The sequence below is a fragment of the Coloeus monedula genome (assembly GCF_965178545.1).
Source record: "Coloeus monedula genome assembly, chromosome: 20".
Classification (NCBI taxonomy): Eukaryota; Metazoa; Chordata; class Aves; order Passeriformes; family Corvidae; genus Coloeus; species Coloeus monedula.
This window is the reverse complement of record NC_138800.1, coordinates 9,409,744-9,430,449: the sequence shown is the minus strand read 5'-3', so window position 1 is coordinate 9,430,449 and position 20,706 is coordinate 9,409,744. Positions and strand designations below refer to the sequence as shown.

Sequence of the window (20,706 nt, the reverse complement as noted above, 5' to 3'; positions counted from 1 at the left end):
GTGTCAGCCAAACAATCCAACCCTGATTCCCCAGGCTCTCCGTCCTCTGCTCTGACCAACTGACCATCCCCAACCTTCTGAAACGCTGCCTGGAGTCCAGCAGGAGCTGGACAGGGTCTGCAATCTTAAGGCAACATGTCCAAGAGCTCCACAGAGAGCTGGACACACACAGACCTCCCTGCAAAGAGTCTCAAGACAACTCCAGCTCTGCTTTGGGGCCAATTCTCTTCTCCCTCAACCCAGAGCCAAACTGGGGCTGCACCAACACAAGATCTCAACCCAGACCTTTCACCTGCTGCTTTTCTTAGCCAAAATGCCCCTACAAATCTCTCCTCATTCTGGACACCTTCGGCACGGCTCGTTCCACTCTCTCTCTCTCTCTCTCTCAGAGTTTGTGTCTCTACACAGAAATAAACTTCCACCACTTCCAGCTCCTCAGCATCAGCATTTCAACAGCACCAGAGCAATCCACGTTTCCAGAAAAGTGTCAATGCATGCAAATATCACATACAGAACATCGAGAGTGCTGGGAGATGATACCAAGGATAGAGGTGATCACAAGACAGCACACGTTTAGTTTTTATTAAAAATACCAAACAACTCACTCTTACTGTAACTATGCCACTTAGATTATCATCCTAACCTGCACAAGGACAGGTGCTTTTCCTCCAACTATTTACCTACCTAGAAAAAAAGAGAAATATCAAGCACACACATTTATACTTCCTCAAACTTGGCAGTCATGATTCATGTGAGGGAGAAAGGAGGGCTGGGGGAGGTTGTACACCGGGGTTAGGGCAGTGGAATATAAAAGAAATAGAAAATATCACATGCATCATCACCATCAGTAATCAACCTGATGAAAATAAACCCCAAATATTAGATGGATTCATGTATGACATCCACTGAAAATCTCAAACCCTAAGCACACTGAAGCTGGCAAACATCTTGTGCCACTTCACCTAGGTCCACACACAGCATCAGCAACTAAGATCAAACAAACCTTGAAAAGAAAGCAAAAGGAAGAATAAACCAGCCTGGAGACAACCAACCTTCTACAAACCACTTCCCTGCATTATTTTCAAATACATTTTTACTCTTAAGCAGTTTCAGAAAGGAGTGGGAGAGAAAGAGACCCACTACGAGTTTGTGGTTTTTCTTTCTTCAAACTGGCTCAGCACCAGCACCAGCTCAGAGAGAGGGAGAGAAAAATAATTCTTCAAACACGATCCTTGGTACTTGATTAAAATGTTGCCAGCCAGCCGAGGGAACCCTGGGCTGCCAGAGGGTTCCAAGTGGAGTGGACACGGTGCTGCTCATGGTCCTCCTCATCCTCCTCCCCTGCTACGAGATCTGCTCCGTGGGCCTCATCTGTATATCCCCGATCTGCAAGAGACCAACATGAATGGAATTGTGCACTGGAACTCTGCCCTGGGCACTTCTCTGCTGCCCCAGCCTGTGAGCAGGAACCAGCCTGATTAACTGAGATGTGAGGAAAGCAGGGGTGAATGGACCTGCTCGGCCTTTAGCAGGGGGCAAAAGCTCAAATATGCACAGAAAAGGTGCAGGATCTTTTCTTTTTAAGCCAAGTAAAGCCAGTTATCCCCAGGGATGCAGTGTCAGGGAGCACGTCTTGCTCCAGGGAGCAGAGTTCACACGAGACACTGTGGAACCCCTCACGATCAAAGTCTGCTTTCACAACAGGAACTCTGCTGCTGCACGTGCTGAACACCAGCTCTGCTCCTGCTGCTGCTGCCTCCAGCCCAAAGCTGGCCAAATATTTCTTGTCTCTCAAGAGGGGAGTCCCTCTGGCAGCACAAGCATCCCACACTGAAGGGAGAAGGTCCAACACGTCAGCTGGCAACTGGCAGGACCCAAGACTCTCAGCAAATCTCAGATGGCACCATCCAAAGGGCAGAGCGTGCCCCCTACCCCTCACATTCCCCCTGCCTTGCACAGTCCTTTTCTAGGATCATGGAATCACAGAATATCCTGACCTGGGAGGGACTCTCAGGGATCATCTAGTCCAAGCCCTGACCCTGCACAGACACCCCAACAATCCCACCCTGGGAGCGTTGTCCAGATGCTCCTGGAGCTCTGGCAGCCTTGGGAATGTGCCCATTCCCTGGGTAGCCTGGGCAGTGCCCAGCACCCTCTGGGGGAAGAATGAGAGTCAGCTCAGCCTTTGCTGGATCCACAGGGATGTGAAGAGCCTGAGAGTGCTATCCCAGAGCCCCTGCAGTGCCATCTCAGAGCAATCCCAGAGCTGCCACCTGGGAAATGTAAACAAACGTGATCCCTGCTAATCCCCAGCACAGGCTCCCTAAGCTCCCAGCTGATCCAGCGGTGGATCAGCCAGGCCAGGGCAGCCTTCAGCCCCTCCAGCCTCAGCCCCAGCCTACCTGTACGTGAGGAGGGGCACTGAGGACATAGATGACAGCATTGGCCATGTCTTCAGCCTTGAGACACTGCAACGACAGCAAAGGGGCTCTCGGTCAAAGGGCACCACAGAACGTTCCCCACGAGATCCCTCCTCTCCTGCCCATCCATAATGAGGTCAGACAGTGTCACTGGGGCATGTCCAGAAGGCACAAGCAAGCAGGAAATACCAAATCAATTAAAAATTTAACAAAGGATGTGTCTGGTGCTGATAATTCTTCGACTGCTGTGAATAACCTCACTGCTGGCACAGTAATTCTGCCAGGTCAGGCACTGCCATCCTCATCAGGAATTCCCACAGGAAACCCCGTGCCACCTGCAAGACAACACTTCTCCTTGTGCTGGCACCTCTGTTTGTCACACCTTCTGGGCAATGAAGAAGTCACAGCTGGCAAAATGGCAGAGCTGACTGATACTTATTTACAGGAAAGCATCAAAATAGATGGAAAAATATAAGGAGCTGGAAACTGAATCCAAATGAAAATCTACACAGTGTGCAAATAAATACCAGAGCAAAATTGGATGTTTGAGGGCTGAGATTGGAGAGCACTGGGCTGGAACCATTAGCCAGGACAAAGACTGTTCAATTATAATCAGAGCCACTTCCCTGTTTCCATTCCTCCAAGTCCTACCCGAATGCTTTCATAGGTTGCAGCAGCTCTCTCGGGGTCGTTATCATGAAGTTTAAAAGCAAATCCTGTTTCCACCAGTCCTGGAGATATGCACTGGAAAAAAGCAGAGCACATCCTAATAGGATTCGTAATTCCCCTTTAGTAAAAGAATAAAAAAAAAAAAAAAAAAAAAGAAAAGGAGAGAAATCTTTTTAGAAAAAGCAAAAAAAAAAAAAACCAAACAGAAAAACATCCATTTTTCTGTTATTCTCCTTTCCCACTCATTTTTTAAGGGAATAGTTGAAGTGAGCAGGCTTTGCCTTAATGATTGTTGTGGCAGATATCTCTGGTGGGTACCTGCCTGTTCACACCCCAGAGGCACAGAGAAGCAAAGAAAAACACGGAAAAGCTCTGTCTGAGAGCAGAGAGCCCAGCTGAGTGCCTCCCTCTGTTGATGTGACCCCCCCCAACAAGCACCTGCCCACTTTGTGCACCCAAAAAATCCCTTCCCAGACACGGCCCTGTGCCCCAACCTGCCTGGCAAAGACAGCCACAGCTTCCCACAGGATTTCTAGGCCGTTCCCAGTGTGCTGAGCACTATTTTTGCATCCCCTCGGCTCTTTCCCAAAGGGGAAAGCTCTGACCCATGAAACCTGCCTCCCACCAGGGCAGAGGGAAGCAGGGGGCCCTCAGCACTCACTGTGGCTCGGATGTGGGTCTTGGCCTCCCGCAGCTCCTGCCGCAGCCCCTCGGTCAGCGCTGTCACCGCGTACTTGGTGGCACTGTAAAAATGCACCACGGACTGGGGCACCACGCTGTGGCCATTCATGCTGGGGGGAGAGCACAGGGGACAGGGCTGGAGGGACCAGCAGGACACCCAGAGCATCACAATAAACCCACAGAGAAGCTGACACGGGGCCTGCAGCAGGGAACACACCACAAGCTCCTCTCAACACGACTCAAACTTCCTGACCAGCTCCAGAAATCAATCTCAGTCCTGCCCCATCATAAGTGATTGATATTATCCTTTTCTCCCTGCTTTGGTATTATCCTTTTTTCCCTGGTTTCGTCTTCCTTGCTTTAGACCAGCAAAGATCAAGTTTGAAGTATCAACCACCACAATCCTTGGAAAACCCCATCAGCAGCACAGCAAGCCTGAAACTCCAGTGCTTAAATCCCTCCTGTAAGGCAGGGAGGAGGAGGAGGCCCCCATGGCTGACCCCACAAAGTGCTTAAATCCCCTCTGTGCTGCAGGGAAGAGCAGGAAGCCCCCGAGGCTGATCCCACAGCCCTCTTTGTTCACCTGTTAATGTTAATTATGTGCCCATCGTCGATGTTTCTCTCCTTCATGGACTGGTAGGCCTCCCGGGTGCAGATGCTCACAGCCATCACATTGACCTGAGGGGGGAGAAAAGAAGAAGAAATTAAGCCCAGCAGCCCTGCCTGGCACCCCTTGATTTGCCCCTCGTGTGCCCAAAGCCTGGGATATCAGTTCCAGTCCCTGTCCCCTGGCAATTCCCAGGAACACCCGGAGAGGGAATTGCTCATACACCCCACACCTGAGCTGGGGGCTGCAGTCACAGGGGCAGGGGGTGCACAGACACCCAGAGTGAGCAGAAATGAATGGACTTGATTGTTTTAGGGGCAAGTGTGAGGGCAAATCCCAAATTAAGGGAGAGCAAACCCCCTCCCTGCAGGCAGGAGACAGAGCCTGCGGTTCTGCCGAGCACCGAGCACTCCGGGCTTTGGGCAGCTGGCAGGGCACTAACAGCAGGTAATTAGGTCAGCTCGTTAATGAGGAAATCCCCAGATCCTGCCTGTCAGAGCGCCAGCAGCTCAGAGGAGGCACCGTGGCCACCAAAGAGCTCCCAGGACACACGAACCAAAGATCACTTTGTGCCACAGGGAACACCAGAGTGGGCAACTCACCCTGGGGGTGTGCAAGCCACCGATCTGTCACTGCCTGCTGACATTTTCCTCAGCCCTAACTGGCGATTTGCCCCGTCCTTTAGGATCCAGAGCTTTCCGAGCTCTTGCTCTTTGGACCAGCACTTCCCATCGTGTCCTGGCTTGGTTAAACTCAGTCCTGTCACCTCCACAACCATTAATGCTGTGGAGCCATTAATGCACAGCTGCCTCCAGGGTTCCCTGATCATAAAACACAGAGTCAAAGCTCTGGGTGTAGATAAAGATAAGGACATTCTCCCAGCTGGAATACAAAGGGCCCAGAGGTACGTGCAGGACTGATGAGCACGAATCTCAGCAGCAGTGCTAATTGCTCAGGTGGCTGAGATTTGGAAAGGGATTTGCTGAAGGCCGCCAGAAAGGCTGTGACCATGCCCTGGCAGGTCCTGTCTAACATTGTGTCACTTTGCCAGCTAAATGAGCAGGACAGGAGGGTCTGAACACGCTGCAGTGAGTGAAATCTCCAGGAAGAACTGATTTTCAGATGAATCAGAAGGAATAGTGGCACTATAAATGGGTGGAGCAGCAGGAACGAGGCCATGTGGGCAGCGAGGGATGGAGACGGGGGAGGGCTGGGGATCATCGCTGGGAAAATCATGAACAAGAACAGGGCAGAATAACGTGGACTTGCTGGCACGGAAGGACAGGCAGAAGAGGGCCACTGGTTTGGAGAAAGGGCTGGAGCTGAGAGATGCAATTCCTGAGCAGCACAAAGGGGAGCGGGGTCAGCTCAAGGATCTTCTGTCACTGCTTTTGTCTCGGTTGTTATTCCCTGTTCACTGCCAGAGGCCATCCGTGAGGGGTTTGTCCCGGCCAGAGATAAACAGGGCGTTTGTCTGATCCTGGGAGTACCCAGGCAACACAAGTGGAGTCATCAGCCCCATCCAAGTGCACTTTGGCCAAGCACAGAGTCACTGCTGGGCACCTCGGCCATCACACCTGGAACTGCAGGGATAAATCTTTAACCTGGGAATTCACCTGGGCTGTGCAAGGAGGAAAATGAGCAGAAAGGGCAGCAGAAGGGCCCCTCAGCACTGGAGTGAAGCCCAGAGCAGGCAGGGCATGTGCAGGCTTTGGGATTCCACAGCAGGGTGGTCAGGGGACGCAGGAGTCCTTTGGGATCTGGATCTGGGCAACTGCTGGTGGAGAAACCCTTCATGACAAACAACATCCCTGCCCCAGGATGCCCCAGCCCAGCAGGCAGCTCAGTTTTGGAGCAGTCACTCCCAACTCCCTCTCCAAAGGCCACTAGAGGGTAACATCATCCCAAAGCCTGTGACTCAGGGAGCAGCCATTCCTCGCGTGGGCAGAGTTACAACATTTTGACAGCTCCTGGCAAAGCAAGATCCCAATCAACAGCCACTGTGGGAAAGTCCAGAGCCCTGTGATAAAACCCCACGGTAGAACAAAACAACTGGCTGGAAGGCAGCTGAGCTGGGATGGCCTTTTCCCACCAGCACAGGCTGGATTTTGGGGTGAAATCCCATTTCAAAATGTGGAACAGGCACTGAGGAACCTAAAAACACGCCTGGAAAACGAGCAAGTCTGTATCACCCCGAGCATGCATATCCATGTAAGACATTTTTCTGCCTGGTTCCTGTTTTAAGGAGAAAAGGTTCAAAGGTCCCTTGGCAAGGATGGCCACCACACCTGGGGCCTGCTCACTGCCCAGGCAGCAGCTCCGTGACAGAAACCACATTTCCCAGCAATTAACGACTTCCAATTGCCACATTAGAGAACACAAAAGACCCTGTTCCTAGAAGTGCTCAGCATTTCACTTCCCAGAATCAGCCTTTTCCAAGGCATCCAAACGAGTACCTCAGCTCCAAAGCACACATGGAAACACAGCTTACAGCAAACACATCCCTGCACAGATGGTTTAGAAAAGCAAGAAGAACAGAGCCTGGCTTGTCAACGAGTAATGCCAAGAATCAAACCCATTCCATGTCTAGAGGAGCGAGAGGATGTGTGCTGCAGCCCTCTGTGCCCTGAGCAGGGAAAATGGGAAGTTCAGCTTCAATTCCTGGCTGGAAAGGTCAGTGGGTAAAACGTGAAGGAGCTGCTGCAGCCCCGGAGCCTGGCTCAGTGTGTGCACAGCACCCAGCCCCAGCCCCTCCTGCACATCAGGACTTTGCTCCAGCCTCACAAATCAGCGAGAAGATGGGGGAAGCTGTGAACCAGGGGAGGATGGGCTCAGAACCTGCCTGAGGTGACACCTTCCCTCCTGCACCCACAGCAGATCTGCTGGCTGGAGAGGCAGGGCTCTGTGCTGCTGTGAAGCAACACATCTGCGATTCCAAACATCTCCCTGCAGCCTGGGGAGAAGCAGCTCCCACCTCGGGAATAAATACCAGCCAACAAAGAACGGGAACATTAGGAAAGGAGGGGAATAAGTAAATGATAACATGGTTCTGACTTAGATATAAAGCAAGAAGGAGAATACTGAGAGGGGAATCTGGAAGGAGACAGAGCCTCAAAGCTCATAAAAAATGCATGGAAGCAAAAATCAATTTACTAAAAAGAAAAAAAATGCCTTTAATTTAAGGCCCTAATGCCTCCTAAATCGATGGATCGATGGCTGTTTGGAAACTTTTCCCATCCTGCAGCCCAGAGGTGCCCTGGAACTCTCCAACAGCACCTCCCACCACGCTGCTCTCCAGGGAAGCTCGGGAAGAAGCCTCCCTGCTCCCACACAGCTCTGCAAAGCCCAGTGGCCTGTGAAAGGTACTGGCAGCCCTCCCTGTCCTGCCCCTGCGAGGGGAACGGGCCTGGCTGGCCCTGCAGAGCCCCCCCAGGCCCTGCCCCGGCGCCTGCACGGCCTGGAGACACAGACACTTCCAGGAGACATTTCCAGGAGACATTTCCATGCAGCCACAAAGCAGGGGCACAGAACAAAAGGGAAAACTCCACTGAGCTGCTTCTACCCCTCAGCAGCAGCATAAAAAGCAAAGCCCAGGCTTGTCGGGCTGCCCAGGCCAGGGTGGGTGAAGCATTTGGCTCTGGAGCATCCCAGGGCTTTGCCTTTCCATTGGAGGTGGGAGGGTTGTTCAATTAACACAGAAATCAGGAGCCAAGCCAGCAGCTGCTGGGAGGATGGTGAGAGGAAAATATCTGCCAGCACAGGGAGAGAGCTTGGGTGTCTCAGGCTGCTCCCAGTGCTACAACAGCATTTTTGCCAAGCAGTGGGAGCAGAGAGAGCCGTACGGATCATCCCTGGGAATAAAACATTCCCCCAGCCCCGTTTCATAACACTGCCCTTGTGGGGTCACCACCCTGCCTCTCCTCCCACCCCAAAGCAGCACCCACAAGCAGGGGGACCCCCCAGGCTCCCAAACTTTGAGCCACTGTAATCACCAACACCGGTGTGTCTCATACAGGAAAATCCCCATTCCAAAATCCTACTCCCTAAAAGTGGTGGGAGATGAGATTAAAAGGAGCACTTCCAGCTGAGCAGCCAGGGAAGGGAATATGGAATGGGGAAGGGCTTTCAGCTGGGAAGAACCACAAGTCCCCTCAGCCTGCCCACCTGATAAAGAACAGAGACAAAGGAGCACAAGGGACACGCAGCATCCCCGAGGGATCCACACATCACACGGTCCCAGGGACCAGGACAAGGAGTTTCCAAGGCCCAGGTGACCCCCAGGGCCCGGCTCGCAGCGAGTCAGGGCTGGGCAGTGCCCTGCTGGACACCAGCTCAGCCTCAGCTACACTTCACTTCATTTTCTTTAAAGCCTCCATGGCAACGGGGGCCGGGGAGATGCGGCTGTGCAGTGACCCAGGCTGGGCAGCTCACAAAGCCTGGCTGGGCAGACAAAGCTGAGCTGAGCTTGCTTTGGCTGCAGTCACAGCAGCCAGCAGTGAGGCCAAAATCCTAACAAGAACTTAATTAGCCAGGATATGGCAGCTCTTGCCCTGGCAGCAGGAGTCTGAAGCCTCAATGTGCTTCTCTGTTTTGCTTTACACAGCCCCCGAGACCACTCTGGAGGAACAGCCAGGGGAGCTGACACATCACAGCTGACTCCACTGTTGGACACAGTGGCCCTGAGCCTACAGCTTCAAACAGCTTTTCAGACATGTCCTTCCCTTCACTGGGACAAGCTCTCAGAGCTGCTGGAAGTGCCACAAGGATTACTCACAGCCATGAGTCCCACTCCTGCTCCTGTGAGGAAAACACTTCTGTGTACAAGAGAAAGTGGCACAGGAGGGGAGATCACTCCATGAAAGGCTCTTGGTTCAGCACCTCACTGGCCAGAGCTGCAGGAGGGGACACTGCAAGGACACCCAAACCATGCTGAGGTCCCACAGCTGTGGCTGCCACTGCTAGGTGCAGAAAAGGGCCCTCACATAATGACAAAAAATGGTGAAGTCACAGAGAGATGCCCAGCAGCACCTCAGGACAGGAGGACCCAGGGAGAAGTTGTAAATGGGATGGGCCATGTGCACAACTCCCATTTCAGCACACAAAATGCTCTCATTCACATCCAGCCCTAACCAGATTATGGGCAGAAAATTAAGCTATGACAAAAGACAAAAAGCATTACAGCTTTTTAAGCCAAAAAGAATCTGCCCATTTTTACAACCCACTGCCACAACTAACAGGATTAGCTGCAGAAGCCAAGCGCTTGGCATTCGATTTCCTGCTTTATTGAAGAAAAAAAAAGTGAGGCTCTCCACCCTTCAGGGAGCTAAAGGAAAAGTGCTGCTGTGTTTCCATCCTCCAAGGTGAGGGCTCAGCAGGGCAAGGTGTTCTTCCACTCCCCAAGCAGCAAACCTGGTCAGAGCAGGCTGGGGAGCAGATCCTCAGCTCTGAAATGAGTAGATGGTGGCCAGAAGAAAGAGAAATGTGGCCCAGCTCCTGCTCCCTCGGGAGGATACTCACATCTATCATGGTCCTCCAGCCCTCCGTCTTCCCCGAGAGCAGGGGCTCGGGCCGGGCCAGCCCCGCGTTGTTGATGCAGACGTCCACCCCCTGGTGAAGGGTCTTGATGGCCGAGAACATGGACAGGATCTCCTCCTCGTTGGACAGGTCACACTTGTACGGGATCAGCGTCCCCGGGTAGCCGGCGCTCTGGCACTCTGCTGCCAGCTTCTAGGGGAGAGAGGGAGGAGGGAAACGGCCATCAGGAAGGGAAAAAACAGCCATCAGGAAGGGAAAAAACAGCCATCAGGAAAGGAAAACACAGCCATCAGGAAGGGAAAACACAACCTTCAGGAAGGATGGAAACAGCCATCAGCCCCCTCTCCTTGTGGAGCAGCTTATCCAGCCATTTCCTGAAAAACACACCTCAGGGCTAACACATCCCAGGCTGAAAAGCAGGCACTGGGGAAGAATCACTGTGATGTTAATTAAGAAAAAGGAGATATCATATCCAGGAGAAGCGGAGAGCTCCAGCCCTTAAGTTATTGAACTTGAGGACACTCTCAGTGCTCATCCATCACCCCGGGCAGTACTGCTCAAGGTGAGCAGTGCTGGCAAAATACAAATAAATCCTGCCCTGGCACCAGGCTCTGAGTCTGCCACACTGGCAAAGGATGTGCCTGACAATTCCTCATTAGCCAGGACCAAGAATTACTCCAAATATCCCAATCTTTTGTCAGGCTGGGTGACACAAAGCCAAGGAAAGGCCAGGAGCTGCTGCTGGCCGCCTGCGCTGCTGCCACCACACCGCATCCTCCCGAGGATGCCCTTTACCCCTGACACTAATGAGAAGCAGCATCTCCTCCCTGATGTGTCACAGCAGTGACAGTGACAGCTCCCAGCGCCAGGCAGGAGCCACATGATGTCTGGCTCCTGCGGGGAGATGGACTCTGCCTACAAACGTCCACCAAATCACTCGAACGCCGTGGCCCGCGGCGGTGTCACCAACAGTGACATTTCAGCGGGTGCAATAAAGCCCTGCTCCTGCCACGGGCAGCTTTCCCACTCCTCCCAGCTCCTCCCTGCATTCCAAGGACTGCAATTTCCAGCCTTTCATAAAAGGAGGAGCGAGGCCCAGTGCAGGAATCTCCTGGACGTGATTGCACACGAAGGCGGCTGCGGAGCAGCTCCGAGCCCGGAGTTCCTGCCCTGCAGAGGGACAAATGCCAGCCCCTCCCCAGCCCTCCCTGCACCCCAAGCACGTTCATTTGAAGCACTCTGGGGCAAGTGGCTCTGTTTGGTAAATGATTTTTGTGTTTCCCAGCAGCTGAGCCCACCACAGAGCTGGACCAAGGCCCTGAGCAGGGAGTTGCAGCTTTGCTGCTTTACCTTTCCCAGCAACCCACAGCTTTCATGGACCACAAGCCAGAACCAGCCCAGGGCTGAGCTGTGGTGCAGGAGCTGCTCTCCTGTCTGGCTCCCAGCACAGGGAAGGCACTGCAGTACCACAAGAATGATTAGTATTGCTCTCACAGCACCAGGCGACACGAGGACGGACGTGCTGAGTTCAGCCGGAGATCGATCCACCCCAGCAGCATCAGGATCCCTGGAGAGCCCTGCTCAGGCTGAGCTGACAACATCTCTGCCTGAACAAAGGTGCCTCTGGGACTGAATCCTGCCTCTCTGTGCCCTCCTGGGGCTGCCTGCACTTTGCCATACAGGCAACCTTGTTGATGACGTGCTGATAAGAGTGGAAAAATATATTCTTTTTCACTATCGGAGCACAGGCTTGAAAAAACAGTCGTGGGGGGGGGAAATCTGCAAGAGCAGCACTTAGAAAATTCACAGCAGTATGAAGGGCTGCTGGAAGGTTCTAAACTGCTCCAGGGATGGGGTCTCATTCCTGCAAAGACACTGGAGGGAAAAAGGGGCAAAGGGACCACGAACTGGTGCGAGAGTGCAAACCAGGCAATGCCAAAGATGTTCAAAGATGAGAAACACAGGAACAAGGGGTTGGGAGGAATCTCCCAGAGCAGGATCCATGCCAGGAGAGCTGGCTGGAGGAAGAAGGGCTCATCAACATGGACAGGAAAGGACAGAAAAGCTCATGGACACCCCAGAGGGACACAGGGCCATGTCTCACAGCTGTTTCCATGTCCAGCTGCCACTTCCACCATTTGGAGAAACCTTTCCCTGCTCAGTCCAGCCTCTCAGTGGAAGCAGTCACAGATGAAGGAGCAGAGGAAACAAGGGGTGTGATTTGCTCTGGGATGACCCTGCTGGAGCAGGGAGGTTGTATCAGATGCCCCACTGTGGTCCCTCCAACCTGACCATTCTGGCTGTGGGCTCTGGACAGCAGTGCCTCCAGTGCTGGAGCTGCCCATCGTCTGTTCCCAGGCAGACACAGACAGAAAGGGCTTTCTCCCTGGGAGAAAAGCTTCTCTGACACAAGTGACCAGGGAAACCAAATCTCTCTCAAAACCTTTCTCTCCCTGTCTGGTGTCTCGCCGCCTCCAACGAGCCTCAGCACGGATCCTTTCATCTCTCAGGCTGCACTTGTGCTAACAAATTCTCTTTGAAAACCAAGTGCTGAACACTGCTGACATCCAGGCAGGGCTGAACGTGCTTCAACCATCTACAGATAAAGAGTCATCACAGACTCTTCAAAGAAACATCAACTGCGGGCAAGTTTGCAAGAGACTTTTGAAAAGCCACTCTCTGAGCTACGGAGCTTGCAGAGTTTTTTTTCAGAGCATCCATTAAGTCACTCAAGTGATGCTCGTTCCACTTTGAGCATGCCACATGCACATGGAGGAAAGAAAAAGAGAAAAAAAGCTGGTTTTCCAGATTTCATAAACAGTTTGAGAGTGACCAGGTAATGCAACAGCAATACAGACAAGGCCAGTGCAACTCCAGCAGCAGAGATGGAAATCTGAAATAAGAATGGTTTGGGTTGGAAGGACCTTAAAGATCATCCAGTTCCACACCCTGCCACGGGCAGGGACACCTTCCACTATCCCAGGTTGCTCCAAGCCCTGTCCAGCCTGGCCTGGGACACTTCCAGCATTTCTGTATACACACCATTATCTCTGGATGCTTGGAAATGGACATCCAGGTGCTACTCTGTCTGGAAGGATGCCTCACATTGATGGGATGGGTTTGCTGTGTTAAGAAACCACCAGTTCTCCCCAGAAGGGGTTAATGCTCTTTGTGTATATGGGGCACAGCCCCCTGCATTTACATTCAGTCCTGGTAAAATGGTTTTACAGAACTAATTGATATAAAAATGTTAAGGGACTCTTAAGGGGAGGGGGAAAAAAAAGAAGGAGTCATGTAGGGTTTTATTTGGCAAACCATCCCATTAGCTTCAGACACATTTAGTTCAGAGAGACTAAAGCCAGAAGAAGCCATCAGGTAATTTTTAATCTAACCTGCCATTCATCACAGGTACTTGTGTCCTACTGACTGAACTAGTGCTTAAACACAGAGCTGCACCAAGAAACCAGCTGGAAAAGCACCCAAGTCACCCCAATTACTTTTGCTATCTAAAGGAAATGAAGGAGAAAAATTCATCAGAGAAAACAGCACCACAGCTCTGAAAGAAAACTGAGGGCTTACAAACCCTTTCATTCCACTGATTGGCAAGTCTGAAGCTGCTTTTAATTAAGATTTAATAGCAGTACAACGGCATAATAGAGATGTACAGTGAATAAAGCACTAGAGTGAGGTTTATTTGTTTATTTCCACAGTGCTCTGTGACCATGAGAGAGATTCAGAGCTGTGGGTATCTTTTGGCCCACATGATCCAAGGGTAAATACTACTGCACATTTCTTCCCAGGCACTGGAGCCAGGCTCCTGCTAAGCTGGGTCTGGCTGAGCCATCACCTGGGAGCTGTCCTCCCAGACTGCTCCAGAGCCACGCTGCTCTTCTCCAAGCCCTCCCTGCTCCCTGCACTTTCCCAGCAGTTGAACATCCCAGGATATGTTTTTCTTAGCTCACTTAATTTTCAATTTCCAGTGTCACACACGAGCCGCAGCGCCCCGGAGGTCCCTGCTACCTCCAGGCACTCACACAGTCCCTCCTCACGTCAAGGCATTTTTAGTTTTTCCCTTCTTGCTCCAGGCTGGCGTGGGGGAGGAGGAGACGCTGCTGTCACCATGACAGCTCATTAGAGCAATATCTCTGCCTTACTCTGAGCTGTGCCTGTCGCTGCCCGTTCCACCAGCAGATTCCCAAGGCAACCCACAGACACCCAGATTGGAGGGCAGAGCTGAGCCCCAGCTTCTGCCTGACACCCCCAGATCCTGGCACCTGCCTCCTGTGACATCTCCACCTGGAAAATTTTTTTAATTAAGTCAAACCCCGCCTAATCCTGCAGCGGTGAAGGTCTGAGATGCCCTGAGAATTTAAGGTGCAATCAGAGGTCCATGGAAACCAGCACGGACCCACCCTGAGTAAAACAGACAACCGAGTACATCCCAGGTGAGCAGGACTTGGGAGCGCTCCTGGGAACACCCAGGACCTGTTCCCAGAGCTGCCACGAGCCCTTCCCAGCCCCAGCACCCCGAGAGAGCCCCCGCAGCCGACAACGCACCGAGAGCTCCGAGCCGGGGGTCCCAGGCAGACCCGAGCACCGACTGCATCCAGGGCCTGGGCCACTCCATGAGCACCAGAACAGCGGGTCCCCAGCACCACAGCTCGGGGTGGGCCTCTTCTCCTGCCAGCACCCCTCGGAGTGGCCGTGGCCTTTCTGCAGGGCTGGCAGGGCCCGGTGCTTTCCGCTGTGCCCGGCAGCGAGGGCAGCGGCGGCCCCACGGTCACTCCTCAGCTCCCGGCCTGTAATCCCCGAGGAATCCTCTTCGGGAGAGGCAGATTAATGCACGCCAGGAGGGGTCTGGGCTTTCCCCCACGGGCTCCCAGCGCTCTCCAGCTCTGAAATTCCGGTGGCAGGTGCTGGATTTTATTCCAGCCCAGGCTTACGAGCCGCGGAGAAGCGGACGGGGCTCCCGCGCGTCCCAGCCCGGCCGGCGGGAGCAGCGGGTGCCAGGAGCAGCCCTTGCCCGGGCACACACAGCTGCAGGTGCTGGGATCAAACATCTGCAGCCACGCCAGCCCCGCTCGGGGCCACGCCGGCCTGATCCCAGCCAAGCGGCTGAGCCACACGGGCCTGGCGAGGACAGAAAGCCGGCACGTCACAGAGCCAGGGCAGCACAAACCCACCTGGGCTGGCACAAACCCACCTGGGCTGGCACAAACCCACCCTGTCAGCCAGGAAATGCCCATCAGCACTGCCCACGTGGGCAGCGTGCAGGAGACAGGGATAAAACTCAACTTTAGCACAGCCACTGCTTTCTGCGGAGCTTAAGCTATTCATAAACCCCAGGAAAAACACCATCGTGTTTTCTCCACAGCACTGTGGCAGCTCCTTTCACACCTCCCTGCTCTGGGCACTCTCCTTAAACCCAAAATCAGCCAGAAAGTCCCCTCTGTGTCCAACGCTGGCCCTGCACAGCACTCCCACCTTCCCAGGATAGCTGCCAGGTTTTACACAGGGAAACTGAGGCACAGGACAGCCACCTGACCTTTGTTGGAGCACACACACCCCATTCCAGCTCCAAAACCCCAGGAAAGGCTCATTATTTATTTGTGGGGCTCTGAGCATGGCATGCCCTGGTATTGCTGCTCTATTGCAAAGCCCAAGGGAACAGAAATGCAGCAGAGAAGGGGGGGCTGCCACAAAGAGACATTCTTAAAGCACATTTTGGGGCAGAAAGAGGAGAAATCCAACCTGGTTTAAACCTCTTGAGCTTCAAGGCTCAGGAAAATCATGGGAACAGCAAAACATTTGTTCCCCCCACTCTGGACAGCAATTATGGGGGTCTCTGCAGTTTATCAGGAAAGGATCTGCTCAGGGACAAGTGGCAATAAAAGCACTTCAGAGGCCTTAAGCTCCCACCATCCCCGAGGCAAAGCCTTGGCCAAACACAAAACAAGCCCTTCCAGAGGCCAAGGAGACTCTGAAGGTCATTCACTCCACAGGAGCCGTGCCTTGGGATTATCCTGCCTGAAGCTGCTCCTCCTGCCTGAAGAGTGGGGAAAGCCGTGGTTTTGGGAACAGCCCAGGAAACCCATCCCAGCTGCTGAGCAGAGGGTCAGACCCACCAGGGACACCACAGCTGCACCCCACGGACAGACACCCCCAGGGGAGGCCAAAATGGAACCAAGTGACCTCTAAACCATCAATGATCTGCCTACAGGTAATTAAATACCACACTCAGGTGCTATGAAACAATTACCTGTTAATTACCCTTCATGGAGCACCCACAGGGTCCAGAGCCTCCCTTGCACCTTAGGGCTGGGCAGGGATCATGGGAGTGACCACAAATGGATGCTCAGATCCCACGAGGAAGACTCAGCTCCTTCCTCCTCCTCCCACACACCCACGCTGCTGCCAGGGAAGAGAGCACTGACCTCAGAGACTGGGCTGCTCCAACCTGCAATCAATTGCTCAGCTTATCAAAGGCTGTTTCCTGAGCCAGATCTAACCTTGACAAAGCAGGCCCTGGTTATAAATGTTACCTTTGATCAATACCTGTCACAAATGCATTGGAAGTAATTAGTTAAACCTTGTCTCTTAAACCACGTTTATTGCTTCCCGCTTGGCTCTGCTCTCAGCACGCCAACAAAGACAGAAAAAAAAATGGATTTCTTTTGGAACACAACATCCATGGTGTCCCTGGTCACACCAGAACAAGGCACCCACGGAATGAACGAGCTGCTGGAAGATTTCCAGTGACCTGGAGCAGGTGGGAGTGTCCCACCTGGAGCATCTCCCATCAGTGACAGTCCCAGCCATGCTGCAGATCCAGGGCTCTGGCACCCTGCATGGAGGGAGAGCCCCTGCCAGCACTTCTGCCATTCTCTGTAAATATAAAATAAATCCATTTTAATTATAAAAAGAGCGTACTTTGCATCACTGCAAACCCCTTGGAAAGAGCTCCCTGTCTCCTGCCTTCCTGCACTCCAAGAGAAAAGCTGCAGAGTCCCTCAGTGCCTCTGAGCCAAAAAAACCCTCCCAATTCCTCCCCACCCTGGCGAAGAACCCTGCAAAACAAAACTCACATATCTCACTGAATAAAAGACCAGAGAGGGGCTTGCCAGACGGGAGGGGGAATATTTTGCCCCATGCATGTGCAAATTCTCCCCTTTTTTGTGCTGCTGCAAGAAGTCGGACACTAAATACAAATTCCTGGAAAACATGAGGAGCAGGGAAGCTGAAGAACACCAGAGTGGCTGAAAATCTCAGTGAGTCTCTGCACCCTGGAGACCCCAGGACCAGCAAGGGGGGCCCTGGGAGGGTGATCATCTCCTAAGGAGCATTTTCCCCCAAAAGCTTGGTCTTCCAAGATGCTGAAAACGCTTGGCTGCTTCATTAAAGCTCCTGACTTGGAACGCGTGGCGGTGTCTGGAGAGCAGCAAACACTCACTGAGAACACGCCAGAAAGTCCTTGACAGCTGTTAGTACCTCCAGGCTCTGCATTTAAAACAAGCCTTCAACCTGAATTACCTCCTGGCATGCAAAAGGAAAATAAAGCCACTTTAATTATATGTTATTCCTTGATGTCTGGCTCTTAAAGTCACTGATGACCCACACGAAAAGTCTCTGGTCACAGAAGCAGCACAAGTGGGGAGCACGGGGCTGTTTGGGAGCAGAGAGGGAAACGTGGCCAGTGGAGCCACTGGAAGGGAAAAAAAAAGATCCTTCTGCAGTTTTTGTGGGGTTTTTTTGTGAGCCATTAACGTTTTTATTTCAAAAGCCAAATAAAGACCACTGGTGTTGTGACACAGGTTTAATGCCAAACACGCAACTTTGCAAATCCTTCGTTATCTTGCCTCAAGCCCTTATCTGATTTTCCAAGAGATTAAGAAATCTTGACATAGCATTTATTGCCCGAGCTAAATCCCCACCAGACAACCTGCTCTTTCAGCCACCAGTTAGCTGGAGGTTACAAAACCACCTTACAGAGGGGTTCCAGCCATTTTACCTTAAAACTGGTGACTTGAATGAACTTCAACGAAATACAGTGATTTTGTGCTACACAGTGAGCTCTGTATTCCAGGTTTTACACCCTGCCGTCTGCCCTCTTTCCATTTCAAGCTGCCTTGGAGCACCCTGGGATAGTGGAAGGTGTCCCTGCTCATGGGGGTTGGAATGGGATGGTTTATAAGGTCCCTTCCAACCCAAGCCAGGCTGGGATTCCACGATTCTGTGAACTACGTCTGTGATGCTCTGGCAGCACCAAGCCCTCAACTCCTTCACATTCCTCTTCTCTCCTCTCTCCATCACTGTGTTCCAGCCCTGCTTCCCCAAATCAGAGCACCCCTCACATCAGCAGCAGTCAGATCCTCGGCGGCAGCTCAGGAGTTCCAAGCCTGAATACCTTCCTTTTTTTTTTTTTTTTTTTTTTTTTTTTTTAAGGAAAAGCCTCAAGGTGAACCTCCTGGAGGAAAGCTCCATCAACAGCTCTGCTCTGAAACGTGGCAGGATCGGGTACAAAGCTCCCACAGCATCCCTGGCAGCCAGGAGGTGATGGAGCTGCTCCCACAGTGACCCTGGATCCCCCCACACTCCACCACCTTCCCTTCCCCCAGCGGGCAGCGCTGCTGGGATGTTCTTCCTCGTTAAGGAAACATGCTTGACAATAAATAAACCCAGAATAGCAGCGGAGCAAAACACAGTCCAGACACCCACCAAAACAAGTGACAGCGCTGCAGACACACTTGGGTCCCAGGGAGGCGGGAGGGAACGGGGACAAACATCAGCTGCTGTGGGAACACGTGTCTGAAACACCACAGGACGTTTGGGAGCTGCGAGCAGCCAGCACCACCCAGCACATCTGCACCCCAAGCAAAGCCGATAAATCATCAATACAGAAGTGATTGCTCCTGGTGCACACTGAAATGGAAAGGCAAAGCTTCACAGGACTGCTCGTTGTTAATCCATGCTGTATTTCGGCCAGGAAAGGTTCGGAAAGCAAGGAAACTCACGTGAACACCAGAGGAAAACACAAGTTTCATTGATTTCTTTCCCAAATGAAAAGATTCCAAAACAAAATCCATGATAAGGGCACTGGTGGAAACGGCAATATTGGGAATAACTTTTCGGAGAGGAATGGGAAGCAACAACATCCTTTAGAGCATCCTTTGCCAGGCACCCTGAGGCTCCAGCACATCAAACGCCGGCAGCTGCACGTGGGAAAGCCTTTGGAGAGCTCAGCTTTCCCTGCAAACTGCCGCATCAAAACGCTGGGAAGTCCAAAATTAGAAGCAAGCCCAAAGGACAGTTCACTAAGTCACGTTGGCGTTCTCTCCTCTCTGCAAGCGGCGCCTCTGCGACACGCAATGAAAAAGGGGAAAAGTTTGGGTTTTCCCAAGCACTTCTTTACTTAACCCCACTCAGCAATGCCACCAGTGCCGAGCCTTGGTTTCCGTGAATTTTGGACCATTTATTCTCAGTGCAGGCAGCTGTGCAGAGCCCTTATCACCCTGGCTAAGGGAACCCAACCCTGGATATTGTACAGGTCTCCTTTAGCTCCAAACACCCAGGATGGCAATATTTAAGCTGACTAAAACTTATTTCCTCCCTCAGAGGAAACTTCTTAAATGGCAAATAAGCTTTAGCTCGTGCCACCGCGAGGCACAGCTGACCAACGCACCCAGCTACAAAAGGCATCCCGAGAAACACTTCTTTTAAGCATCTTTATTCTCAAGCCAGCGCCGTGGGGTTTTTGACGGGGCTGTAGAGATGCTCCTCGCAGGACTGAAGCTCTATCTTAACACCAACTCCTAGAAACGCCCTGCCTCCCGAGCAGCCGCATCCCCGAGGGGCTGCAGGGGCCCCGGAGCGCCCGCAGCCCGATCCCGCTCCCGGCACCGGCCGGGCAGATGCTATTTTTAACCTCGATAAGAAGAGGCTCAAAAAAAACCCCAAAACTGAATGCGCTGCTCGCTCGGGCACCTTCCACCCGCCGCGGGGCCAGGAGAGGCCGGGTCGGGCCGGCTGCGGCATCCCCCGCGCGGTGTCACCGCCCGGCCGCGCTCAGCCCGGGAGCGGCCCCGCTCCGCCGCGGCCTCGTGGGGAGGCGGCCCCCGCCCCGGTGCCGCCGCCGGTACCTCGATCTTGTCGACGCTGCGGGCGCATCCCACCACCTTCATGCCGTGCTGCACCAGCGCCCGCGCCACGGCCGCGCCGATGCCCACGGAGGCGCCGGTGACCAGCGCGACGCGGCCGGTCCAGCGCTCCATGGCCCCGGCCCGGCCCCGCCGCCGCCGCACAAAGCACCGCCCGCCGGCAGCCCCGCCCCGGGGACCCGCCCCGGACACGCCCCTGGCCCCCCGGACACGCCCAATGTGGGACACGCCCGTCGGGGACACGCCCTCCGTGCGCTGACGGGAGCGGGGTTGGGGTTTTCCCTCCCCAGGGAACGGAGCGCAAAGGGCAGCGCGTGGTGCGCCAGAGCCTGAAAAGCGCTGGGATGGATGCGTGGAGCGGTGAGGCAGCAACCAGCCAAGGATTGGAGAGGGATGGAATGGGGGTGGAGAGAGTAGAGGACAGAGCAGCGTGGTGAAGGGGCTCTTATCCCCCCGCCTCAGGGCCAAGGATGCTCAAGTAATTCCCAGAAACGCGTGAGGAAACGGATTAATTGAAACAGAAGAGGGAGAAGCGCAGGTGTTTAAGTGATGAAAGGCTGGGATTTAACAATCCCCCCAAAACAGCCCAAGGTGCACTCTCCAAATCCAACCCCCTCCCCAAAGTGTGCCGTCCTTGGGC

The 20,706-nt window shown here is 53.2% G+C and overlaps 1 protein-coding gene across 1 annotated transcript; it reads right to left on the bottom strand.

Moving 5' to 3' along the window:
- Positions 1 to 1,344: 1,344 nt before the first annotated feature.
- Positions 1,345 to 20,180, bottom strand: DHRS11 (dehydrogenase/reductase 11; the record flags this gene model as incomplete). Its single annotated transcript, XM_082294954.1, has 7 exons — positions 1,345 to 1,386; positions 2,403 to 2,468; positions 3,072 to 3,164; positions 3,751 to 3,880; positions 4,354 to 4,448; positions 9,895 to 10,104; positions 20,049 to 20,180. 7 exons carry the CDS (start codon positions 20,178 to 20,180, stop codon positions 1,345 to 1,347), a joined length of 768 nt encoding a protein of 255 aa, XP_082151080.1.
- Between the last annotated feature and the right edge of the window lie 526 nt (positions 20,181 to 20,706).